Source organism: Cervus canadensis, chromosome 6 (genome assembly GCF_019320065.1).
Source record: "Cervus canadensis isolate Bull #8, Minnesota chromosome 6, ASM1932006v1, whole genome shotgun sequence".
NCBI classification, from domain to species: domain Eukaryota; kingdom Metazoa; phylum Chordata; class Mammalia; order Artiodactyla; family Cervidae; genus Cervus; species Cervus canadensis.
In genome coordinates this window covers 4,439,909-4,452,326 of record NC_057391.1, presented here as the reverse complement: position 1 = coordinate 4,452,326, position 12,418 = coordinate 4,439,909, and the positions used below count along the sequence as shown (strand labels likewise).

Here is a 12,418-nt window from a genome sequence, read left to right as displayed (position 1 = left end):
CCCCAACAGAGGAATTAAAATGGAATTCCAAAAAATATATGATTAACTCAAAGGAGAGTGGGAAAGGAAGAATAGAGGAAGAGTGAACAGATAGGACAAATAAGAAATAAATATATGGATGCAAATATAAAAGAAAATATATCAACAGTTAAGTGTAAATGAACCAAAAACTAATCAAAAGGCAGAGATGGTCAGATTGGACAAAAAAGCAATAACAACTATGAGCTATTTATATGTGGCGCACTTTAAATACAAAGGCACAAATATGTGGAGAATAGAAAGATAGAAATACACTAGGCAAACAATATGCGTAAGAAAGTGTCTCTATTATTTACCAGAAAAAATAGACGTCAGTACAAGGAAGATTGCTAGACACTTGAGAGGATAAATATTGTTTTAATAATGATGACTAGGTTAATACATTAAGAAGGTAAAATAAGTTTAAGTATATTATTACACTTAATAAACAGAATTTCAAAATACATGAAGCAAAAACTAACCGAACACAAGGGGAAAATGGTCAAAGCCACAATCTTAGTTGGACACTTTAATACACTCAGTAATTAATAGCACAACTGCATCCCTTCAAAGATGAAGGAAGTCAGAGATCCAAAAGCTACTGTCAACAACCATGACCTAATTGACATTTCTAGCCAACAACTGCAGAATGCACATTTCCCCCCCCAAATATACAAGGAACATTCAGCAAGTAGGCCATGTGTTAGGGCATAAAACAAGCCTCAATGTAGTTCAAAAGATTGAAATCTTACAGGGTTTTGTTTTCTGACCATAGTGAAGGTAAGCTTGAACTGCATGATAATAAAATGACTTTGTATTAAAAATTGTGGGATGAAGCTACAGCAGTACTTCCAGGAAAATTTTTAGCTTTAAATGCTATTGTTAGAAAAGAAAGATTTCAAAAATCAAGTTATCTAAGCTTCCACATTAAGCAGGTAGAAAAAGAACTTCCCTGGTGGTGCAGTGGATGAGAATCTATCTGCCGGCGCAGGGGACACAGGCTCCGTCTTGTCCAGGGGGATTCCGCACGCTGTGGAGCAGTGAAGCCCACGCACCACAGAGTCCGTGCTCCGCAGGCAGAGAGGTCCCCACAGTGAGGACCCACGCCCCGCAGTGAAGAGGGGCCCCCGGCGCAGCAGTGAAGACCAGCGCAACCAAAGATAGATGTAAGACGAATGAGGTTAGAAAAAGGCACATTCAAACCCACAGTAAATAGAATGAAGGAAATGATAATGATAAGCATAGAAACAAAGGAAATAGATGAAAAACCCGGTCCTTTGTAAATATCAGTATAATTAATAAACTTCTAGCTAGGCTGATCGGGGGGAAAATGCAAAGGATATAAGTTACCAATATTGAGCATAAAAAAGAAAATTGGGGATAAATCTATACCAAGTTTAGAATTTAAAAGATATTAAACACTATTTTGATTGACTTTATGCTAATAAATTTGACTATTTAGATGAAACAGACCAGTTTCACAAGTCACAAGATTAACACGAGATGTAGAAAATGTTAATAGCCTTATGTCTTCCAAATTTTAACTACAAGCAAATTTGAGGCCCAGATAGCTTCACTTCTATAAACACTGAAGAAAGATGTGGTACCAATCCAACACAACCTGAATAGAGGGGATGAGAATAGCTTCCAAGTCACTTCAAGAAGCCAATTTAATTTTGATAGCAAAACCAGTAAAAGAAGTTATAAGAATAGGAAACTACAAACTAAGGGGAAGGGGACAACAGAGGACGAGATGGTTGGATGGCATCACCGACTTGATGGACATGAGTTTGAGTAAACTCTGGGAGTTGGTGATAGACAGGGAGGCCTGTCGTGCTGTGATTCACGGGGTCACAAAGAGTCAGACACGACTGAGCGACTGAACTGAACTGAATATCCCTCAAGGATATGTAAAAATTCTTAACAAAATATTGATATGTTAAACCAAACAATGTCAAAAAAGAGTAATACATTATAACCAAGTGGGGTTTTCCCCAGGACTGATTTAACATTAGAAGATCAATGAGTATAACTTTTGACATTAATAGTACAAGGGAAAATCATAAAATATCAGGTACAGAAAAATCATATGACTAATGACCATTCCCAATTAAAACTCTCAGAAAACAAAATAAACTTTCTCAACATGATATGGGGCATCTATGAAAACAACACAGCTAACATGGTACTTAATTAAAGTCTAGTACGTTTGCTTTCAAAACTTTTATTGAGAATTGTACTGAATGCCTTAGCCACTGCAATGGTGACGAAAAGGAAATAAAGGGCAGATTGAAAAGGAAGAAGTAAAACTCTTTTATTTACGACATGATTTCTTATATGGAAAACCTTAAGGAATCTACAAAAAAAAGTTACTTGAACTAGTAGGTAAGTATTAGTCAAAGGTACTTAGCCAGGTCAAAGGACACAGAGATAATACACATACATAAATCAATAGTATTTCTTTATACTAGCAATGACTAATTGTAAAATGAAAAAAATTTCCATTTTCAATATCATTTAAAAGCATCAAATTCTTTGGAATTAAAAGAAAAGTTTTGGGGACTTCCCTGGTGGTCTAGTGGCTAAGACTCCTTGCTCCCAATACAGGAGGCCTGGCTTCGATCCCTGGTCAGGGAACTAGATCCTACATACTGCAGCTAAGACATGGTGCAACCAAATAAATAAATAATTTTTTTTAAAGTGTTTCTTCAAGAGGGTGATGTATGTATAATTATGGCTGATTTGCATTGCTGTATGGTAGAAACCAACACAACATTGCAAAGCAATCTTCCCCCGATGAAAAATAAATCAAAAAAAAAGAAGTATCCTTTTTCTTTAAAAAAAAAGGTTTGTACAGATGCAGTGGGGATATAAGGAAGGAAACAAATAATTTAACTTGAGACCAGAAGTGGTCTAGAAGAATTTTCAGACACAGTGATATCTGTGCTGAGTCTTGAAAGACAAGAAACATTCAAACAATCAAACCGATGATAGTCATTCCAGGCAAAAGAAAGAACCATAAGCAAACATAAAGATAGAAGTACTGAGAAAGCATGGCATATTTAAGGATCTGAAGTATTTCTGTGTGATTTGCTCAAATGAGGAGGAAGAGTAATCAGGAAGACCCTAAATTATGAAGGACTCTAGTTCAGCTGGTAAAGAATCCACCTGCAATGCAGGAGACCCCAGTTTGATTCCTGTTGTCGGGAAGATCCCCTGGAGAAGGGATAGGCTGCCCACTCCAGTACTCATGGGCTTCCTTGGTGGCTCAGATAGTAAAGAAACAGCCTGCAATGCGGGAGACCTGGGTTTGAACCCTGGGTTGGGAAGATCCCATGGAGAAGGGAATGGCTTCCCACGCCAGTATTCTTGCCTGGAGAATTCCATGGACAGAGGAGCCTGGCAGGCTATATAGTCCATGCGGTCACAAAGAGTGGGACACGACTGAGGGACTTCAGCTTTTTCAAGAGTCTTACTAAGGCCTTTGTCCTTTATCCTGTACCTCATATGGTGGGTTTTTTTCTTTTTTCATTTATTTTTATTAGTTGGAGGCTAATTACCCCACAATATTGTAGTGGGTTTTGTCATACACTGATGGGTTTTAAGTGAGAGAGACATGATAATATTGTGTTTTAGGAATTGGCCATGGCAGAGGAGTTTAATTCGGACCCTTATAGCTATTTATGTTGAGTTCAGCTAGCAGTAGAGAGGCAGTGATACTCTATGGCTGCTTCTTAGGAATGAGGCATTCGGTTTCACCAAGCAATCCCTGTTCCAGGAGGAGATGCATGCCAACTTCTCGCTTGACTCACCCAGAATCCTGTGTTCAGCTTTGGTGCTGTTGACAGTGGTAACCATCACATTTGCTAAAAGAAATAGTGTGGAAACTGTGGTAGCAGCAATAGCATTGGTAGCCCAGCAGTTGCTACCTAATATACCAGAGGCAGTGGTACCCAACCAAGTGAAGAGATACCTGGAAGATAGAGCAATATTATTCCTGGCTCCTGACACAGAGGTTGTTTAAGTGCCTCCGACTGGCATCATTAGGCTTCGTGAACTGCTTAATCTTTTTGCCAAGGAGTGGTAGTGAAGATAGAAGATATTTTTGTAATTAATGTATGCTTAAACTTATACTGTTAGGTTTATAACCCTTATTGTATTATCCTCCATATCTGACTATAAGCTGATTATACATTGAATGAGGTTGTACATCTTAGGGCCTAACAGGAAAAGAAAGAAACAGGCCTGGGTTTGAGTGTCTTTCTCTGCTTCATGGCTAAATAATTCATAACCCTCTGAACTCTTAGTGTCCCAATCTGTATAATGGAGATGATAATGCCTTCCTGATGATAAAATGCCTTCCTGATAGGGTAACTGTGAAAATTAAAGATGTATGGAAGTACTCACCATGTTCTTAGCACAAAGTAGATTCTCTTGTACTAGCTTCCCTTCTTTCACTTCTATTGTAGGTTATCCTGTGTATTTGTTTTTCCAAAGGTTGCTTTTCACTTTGCCTTAAGGTTGAAATCCTCCCTACTCCTCCCCTGTCCACCATGGACCATAAACCATTTCCCTCTGTGCCCTCTGTTATGTGCTATGGCCTTTGGATAATATAAGAAGGTATGGAAGTTGGCAGCTTTGACAACAGTGAAATTTTGACCAAAGGAAATAAACCAATACTTACGTTATACAAGATACGCAAATTGTCAGTGAAATGAAAAGGTAAAATAGGTTTAGCCTTAAAAGCTAAGTTTTAAGTCCTCTTAGATAAAGCTGAGAACCCTGCCGCTTAACCTCTTATCTTCTTACAATCCTTCAACAGGACGTCATTGACTTAACTAGAGAAACCAGACCAAGGGCAAAGGATCGCAGTGGACTCTGTGTGATTGACCTGACAGGATCTGAAGAAGAAAATAGACCTATTGCTACTCTTGACTTGACTCTAGAACCTGTTGCTCCTTCCCAGAAAGAGCCAGCCAGTCTTCAAGCATGTGCCAGCCTCTCCAGCAAAGAGATAACAGAAGGGTGGATGGACAGAAGCTCTAGGCCTGCAGCACGGAGAATCATCAACAGTGATCCTGTGGATTTGGACCTTTTGGAAGAAACTGCATTCGAAGGTCCCCAGCTGCCCATGTCTACCAGTGGGGACTCTTTTTACCCAGTAGAGCCAAACTGTAGCTCAACCATATTCAAAGGTGACCTCAGCTTCTTGGCAAACCTACAACCCTCTTCAAATATTCACTCCCTCCCCCAAACCAGCAATAGTAGTAGCAGTAGCAATCAAAGGATAGCCCTGCCATGCCCACAGCAAGATGTGCCATACCCACCACAAGCCTTGCCATGCCCACTGCGAGCCTCACCGTGTCCACCTCGAGCCTCCTCATGCCCACCGCGAGCCTTGTCATGCCCATCACAAACCATGCAGGGCCAGCTACAAACTTTCCCTCGCCTGCCTCAAGAAGAGCCATGTCCTCCTCAAGACATGCCCTGCCCTCAGAACGTGCCAGGCCCCCAGCAGGATATGCCAGGTCCACCTCATGATTCATCATGGCATCCTCAGCGCTCAGCAAGCCCACCTCAACACTCACTGGGCCTACCTCAAGATGTACCAGGTCCACCTCAGAATACATCATGTCTGGAAGATGTGGCCCATCTGCAGGACATGCCACAGTCCCTGGGAGACATGCCACAGACACCACAAGATACGCCGCAGTCATCAGGAGACATGCCGCAGTCACCAAGAGACATGCCCCCGTCCCTGGTCAGCATGCTACAGCCTCCAGCAGATACGTCGCAGTCACCCGTCAACACACCACCATCACCAGGACATGCGCCAGCGTCACCAGGAGATGCACCACCGTCACTAGCAAGTGTACTACATTCATCTAGAGACGTCGCACGCTTATCCGGAAACGTGCTGCATTCACCTGGGGACATGTCATGCTTGTTGGAAGACATGCCACCCACAGTTGGACCTCATTTACCAAAAATCAGGCCTGCCTCTCCCCAGAACCACATACAGAACCATGACGCCCCTATGGATGTCTCGGCTCCATCCTCTCCAAGCTCCTCTCCCAGCCCACAGTCCCCAGAGTTTGAGACTTCCTTAGAGAAAGTTCCTTGGATCTCTGCCACAGAAAATCCAGCCAGAAAAGAGAGATCACTGTCAGAGCCTGTCAACCCCGGGTGTGCCCTGATGCAGGCACAGATACCGCAAGGCGGGTTGTACAACAGACCGTGCCTACATAGACTGAAGTACTTCTTACGCCCTCCGGTGCATCACCTCTTCTTCCAGACACTAATACCAGATAAAGACACAAGAGAGGTGAGCTAACATGCCTTCCCTTGGGGATCAAGTGTCCTTTGTATAGGCCTTGTATATGCTCAAGGGGGTCCACACATGACAGAACAGGATCTGTTGAGTTTCACATTTTTATCTTTCTCCCGTTTGTGGGACCATCCCATGTAGAATCAGGTCCGGGTTCAAACTCAGCCTCACACTTAGAAACCAGCACTGGAGACATCACTTTGTTGTAGTTCAGTCGCTAAGTCATGTCTGAACTTTGTGACCCTACGGACTACAGCGCCAGGCTCCTCTGTCCTCCACTATCTCCCGAAGTTTGTTCAGATTCATATCCATTGAGTAGGTGATGCTGTCTAACCATCTCATCCTCTGGTGCCCCTTCTCCTTCTGCCTTCAATCTTTCCCAGCATCAGGGTCTTTTCCAATGAGTCAGCTCTTCGCATCAGGTGGCCAAAGTATTGGGAGTTTCAGCTTCAGCATCAGTCCTTCTAAAGAATATTCAGGACTGATTTCCTTTAGGATTGACTGGTTTGATCTCCTTGCAGTCCAAGGGACTTTCAAGAATCTTCTCCAACACCACAGTTCAAAAGCATCAATTCTTTAGTGCTCAGCTTTCTTTGTGATCCAACTCTCACATCCATACATGACCACTGGAAAAACCATAGCTTTGACTAGACAGACCTTTGTGGGCAAAGTAATGTCTCTGCTTTTTAATATGCTGTCTAGGTTGGTCATAACTTTTCTTCCAAGGAGCAGGCGTCTTTTAATTCCATGGCTGCAGTCACCATCTGCAGTGATTTTGGATCCCAAGAATATTAAGTCTGTCACTGTTTCCATTCTTTCCCAGTCTATCTGCCATGAAGTGATGGGACCAAATGCCATGATTGTAGTTTTTTGAGTTTTGGGTCTTAAGCCAGTCATTAGAAAGTTTAGTTGCTCAGTCATGTCCAACTCTTTGCTACCCCATGGACAGTAGCCTGCCAGGCTCCTCTGTCCATGGGATTTTCCAGGCAAGAGTACTGGAGTGGGTTGCCATTCCCTTCTCCAGAGGATCTCTCCGACCCAGGGATCGAACTCGGGTCTCCACATTGTAGGCAGATGCTTTACCATCTGAGCCACCAGGAAAGTCAAGCCAGTCATTAGGGAACTGCAAAAAAAAAAAAAAAAATCACATCTGCTAGGATGGCTCTAATAATATTTTTATTGAAATATAGTTGGTTTACAATATCATGTTAGTTTCAAGTGTATAGCAAAGTGAGTCCATTATTTTTTCAGATTATATTCCATTATAGGTTTTCACAAGATATTGAATATAATCCCCTATATAGGGGTTTCTATGTGGAACCCCTAAAAGCTGGTTTCTAAGCTGTTTGGTAGATTCGCCCAGTGCCTTCTTAGCCAGGCTGTGTGCTGCCACTTGCCAGCAATCAGCCTGAATTCCTGAGTCTCTTTTTCTTTAGCTCTGAAATGGGCCATAGCACCTGTATCATGTCATTGTTTGGCTTAAAGGTAGACACACAGAAGCATGAAGCAACCTTTCCACGTTTATAGAAATGCTCTATAAATAGTCATTCCCCTTAAGGATAAGGGCTTTAGAACAATTTATAAACTTTATCTAAAATTTGTAGAGGTCCCCATTTGTAGGCAAGTAATGAATAATACAGTTTCAAGATCATAAAGTGCATCACACATAAAATAGTCACCAAAGCAAGATTTTCGTTCTTCTCTTGCTCTTAATTCTTATTGCGTGCTATTTACAGTGTTGGTGCCTCAGCAGTGAGGTCAGAGGAGTTACACTCAGGTGGCTTGAGACATAAGAAAGCTAGCTGGATGTCCTTCCTCCAAAACGCTAACTGCCCTGTGCCTAGAAGGGCAGCTCTAGCCATCACTGTTTTACTGTCACACGTAAGCGGTCACAATTTTGTCTAGTTGGTGTTTCAAAATTAATGCTTATTCTCAGGTTTTGAATAATGCTTGCTTCCTTAGTATAAAACATCTAAAGATATACAGTATTAAAAAATACTTACCCACATGATGCTATCAGTTGGCATTTATTAATATTAATAGTTGGGTATATTTCCTTCCTTTTGGCCTTTCTGTAGGCACTTTAAATTTTTTAATAATTGAGGATTTTAACAAAAATATAGTTATTATTTTTGTCTTTGTTGTTTATAGAGAGTATGAATGTAGAGGGTAGCACCATATGAAACCAACTTCTGTTGCATGACAAGGGCTTTCTCTCTAAATCTGTTTCCTTATGTATGAAATAGGAATAATAATAGTGTGTATTTCTTAGAGTTGTAAGAATTAAGTGAGAATAAGTTAGATGTTAAAAAGATTGTTATTATAATTATTGTTATTCTATTCCTATATCAGTGTTTTTAGCATTTGCTTTTCTTCTGATTATTTGTCTATTACAGAAAAATTGAAAAATACAAAGGTACATACAGAGGAAAAAGCATCCATCATTTCACCACCTAGACAATGGAAAGTTTTTTCACACATTCTCAGTCTTTATATATGTACTGTTTGGGGGTAGGGGCAGAGGGTGAAGCAGCTTAATATTTACTGTTGACTCAACAAAATGAAATTCTTCTAATAGTAAAACATATTTAAAACATCTTTCTTCATCTTTTTGTTTCAGTATCTGATATAGTATCATAACTGCCCCTGAATATCTTACCACCCCCACTTCAAAATCAACTTAGGTTAGCTCTTGATTCCTGTACTTTGCTTTCTATGCTATATTTTAACACAGATGAAGTCATGTTTACGTGTAGAACTTTGAATTCTTATTTAACTTAATATAAGCATTTCCCATATCATTAGAAGTTTTTTAGATAAGGCTTTCCGATCTCAGTTTTTCTAATTATGAATATTTCAAATGCTGTCTTCAACTTATTCTAGAACCTCTTGTGTTTTTGTCTATAGAAACCTATCCTAATTTATTAATTTTTTTATTTCTACAGAACAAGGGTCAAAAATTAGAACCTATCCCTCATCGAAGATTAAGGATGGTAGCAAACACCATTGAAGAAAACTTCCCCTTGGGGACTGTGCAGTTTCTGATGGACTTTGTATCACCCCAGCACTACCCGCCCCGAGAAATTGTGGCTCACATCATCCAGAAAATCCTGCTCAGTGGCTCTGAGACTGTGGATGTTCTGAAGGAGGCCTACATGCTTCTCATGAAAATTCAACAGTATGGACCTTGGCTGTTGGCAAATCTTTTAGGGAACCTGGACTCAGGGCACAATTTTCTCTTGCCTAAGATTTATTCAACTAAAACATTAGAGAGGGTGACAGTATATTAATATTATTTGGATTGCAAGTGACAGGAAACTCGATTCAAACTGGCTTTAACAAATGATAAAAGAGAATTTAATGACACATGTTATTAAAAACCTAGAAACCTAGCAGTAAGATGTGACTTAATTCAGCTCCAATATGGTTACCAGTATCCATTTTTCAGCTTTACTTTGCTTCTCTTTCTAGGCTTCATATGGTGGCTTTCTCAGACACTCTTAATACAAGAGAGCATCCACTTCTTTTATAATCACACGAGAGTTCTGAAATTGAGTCTTACAGGTTTTAATTGGCATAACATAAGACATGAGTCTATCTTTGAGCCAGTCATGTGAACTGTGGGACAGAATATCATGATTAGCTCAAGATGCTTCTTGGGCTTCATCCCAGGGTCCTGTTGGGTGAAAGCCACTGGGCTAAGAGTAATAAAGAGCTGATTTCTTCAAGGCAAAGTTGGAGTGCTAATGCCTCCCAAAAGAGAAGTAGATACTAGGTAGCCAGAAAAAAAAAATGAAGTTCCACTTCCCCCAGATGACATGGGTGGGCAAGAGCACTGAGGATAGGAAGAGGCCTCTCGCTTCTGTCGTCTTCTGTCACTTCTGTCATCTTCTATCGCTTCTGTTGTCTTCTATCGCTTCTGTTGTCTTCTATCGCTTCTGTTGTCTTCTATCGCGTCTGTTCTCTTCTATCACTTCTATCGCTTCTGTCGTCTCCTATCGCTTCTGCTGTCTTCTATCGTCTGTGGTCTTCTATCGCATCTGTCGTCTTCTGTTGTCTTCTATCGCGTCTGTTGTCTTCTATCACTTCTATCGCGTCTGTTGTCTTCTATCCCTTCTGCTGTCTTCTATCGTCTGTTGTCTTCTATCGCGTCTGTCGTCTTCTGTTGTCTTCTATCGCGTCTGTTGTCTCCTATCGCTTCTGCTGTCTTCTATCGTCTGCTGTCTTCTATCGCGTCTGTCGTCTTCTGTTGTCTTCTATCGCGTCTGTTCTCTTCTATCACTTCTATCGCTTCTGTCGTCTCCTATCGCTTCTGCTGTCTTCTATCGTCTGTTGTCTTCTATCGCGTCTGTCGTCTTCTGTTGTCTTCTATCGCGTCTGTCGTCTTCTGTTGTCTTCTATCGCGTCTGTTGTCTTCTATCACTTCTATCGCGTCTGTTGTCTCCTATCGCTTCTGCTGTCTTCTATCGTCTGTTGTCTTCTATCGCGTCTGTCGTCTTCTGTTGTCTTCTATCGCGTCTGTTGTCTCCTATTGCTTCTGCTGTCTTCTATCGTCTGTTGTCTTCTATCGCGTCTGTCGTCTTCTGTTGTCTTCTATCGCTTCTGTCGTCTCCTATCGCTTCTGCTGTCTTCTATCGTCTGTTGTCTTCTATCGCGTCTGTCGTCTTCTGTTGTCTTCTGTCACGTCTGTTGTCTTCTATCAGTTCTATCGCGTCTGTTGTCTTCTATCGCTTCTGCTGTCTTCTATCGTCTGTTGTCTTCTATCGCGTCTGTCGTCTTCTGTTGTCTTCTATCGCTTCTGTCGTCTCCTATCGCTTCTGCTGTCTTCTATCGTCTGTTGTCTTCTATCGCGTCTGTCGTCTTCTGTTGTCTTCTATCGCGTCTGTTGTCTTCTATCACTTCTATCGCGTCTGTCGTCTTCTATCGCTTCTGCTGTCTTCTATCGTCTGTTGTCTTCTATCGCGTCTGTCGTCTTCTGTTGTCTTCTATCGCGTCTGTTCTCTTCTATCACTTCTATCGCTTCTGTCGTCTCCTATCGCTTCTGCTGTCTTCTATCGTCTGTTGTCTTCTATCGCGTCTGTCGTCTTCTGTTGTCTTCTATCGTGTCTGTTGTCTTCTATCACTTTTATCGCTTCTGTTGTTTTCTATTGCTTCTGTTGTTTTCTATCGTCTGCTGTCTTCTATCGTGTCTGTCGTCTTCTGTTGTCTTCTATCGCTTCTGTCGTCTCCTATCGCTTCTGTCATCGTCTGTCGTCTTCTATCACTTCTACTGTCCTCCAGATCCCATCCTTCCTTCCACTAAAATCTCCAGAATCCTAACTGCTGTCACTTGACTTTCAGGCTACATCCAGCTAATGCCAAGACAGTGGAGTGGGACTGGAAGCTGCTCGCTTATGTCATGGAGGAAGAGGTAACAACAATTTGCATGCAGAAATCTTTTGCACAGGTAGTTTTAACTAGAAGCAAAAGTGAAAGTAAATCTGGTAGTACGGTCTTTGCCATTATTCCTTCCTTTTACCTTTTACTCCCCTGATCCAGACCAAAATATTTCTATTGAAATGGAATGTGCTGCCTTCCAATTCAGGATTGAATATACTCACTTATCCCGCCCCTTCTTAAGATTTCACTTAAAATAACAGTAAATGAATAGAAGAAGTTATGAACCTATGGCACTGAAAATAAGGGGAAAGACAAAAGATTTGAATGAAGACTGGAAAAGCTAAAGGAAATACAAAAGTGATGACTGATGAAGCCAGGCAACAAAAGCTACAGGCTAGAACACAGGTTTGCCAAGGAGGAAGGAAGTCTGCCCTTTAGAACAGAGAATTTTTGAACTTCTTATATTGGGCTTCCCTGGTGGCTCAGAGGATAAAACATCTGCCTGCAGTGCGGGAGACCCAGGTTCGATCCCTGGGTTGGGAAGATCCCCTGGAGAAGGAAATGGCACCCCACTCCAGTATTCTTGCCTGGAGAATCCCATGGACAGAGGAGCCTGGTGGGCTGCAGTCCATGGGATCACAAAGAGTCAGACACGACTTCACTTTCACTTTCTTTCAGGGTAGAGTTGGTGCT

The 12,418-nt window shown here is 41.4% G+C and overlaps 1 protein-coding gene across 2 annotated transcripts in view; it reads left to right on the top strand.

The window, feature by feature from the left end:
• Window positions 1-12,418, top strand: part of SIMC1 (SUMO interacting motifs containing 1) — a 69,369-nt gene that overhangs the window by 26,295 nt on the left and 30,656 nt on the right. For both annotated transcript variants that reach the window (XM_043470660.1, XM_043470659.1), the window contains 3 exons: window positions 4,841-6,343; window positions 9,292-9,524; window positions 11,687-11,756. In XM_043470660.1, coding sequence (XP_043326595.1) covers window positions 4,841-6,343; window positions 9,292-9,524; window positions 11,687-11,756 — 1,806 coding nt within the window. The remainder of the gene's footprint in view (window positions 1-4,840; window positions 6,344-9,291; window positions 9,525-11,686; window positions 11,757-12,418) is intronic.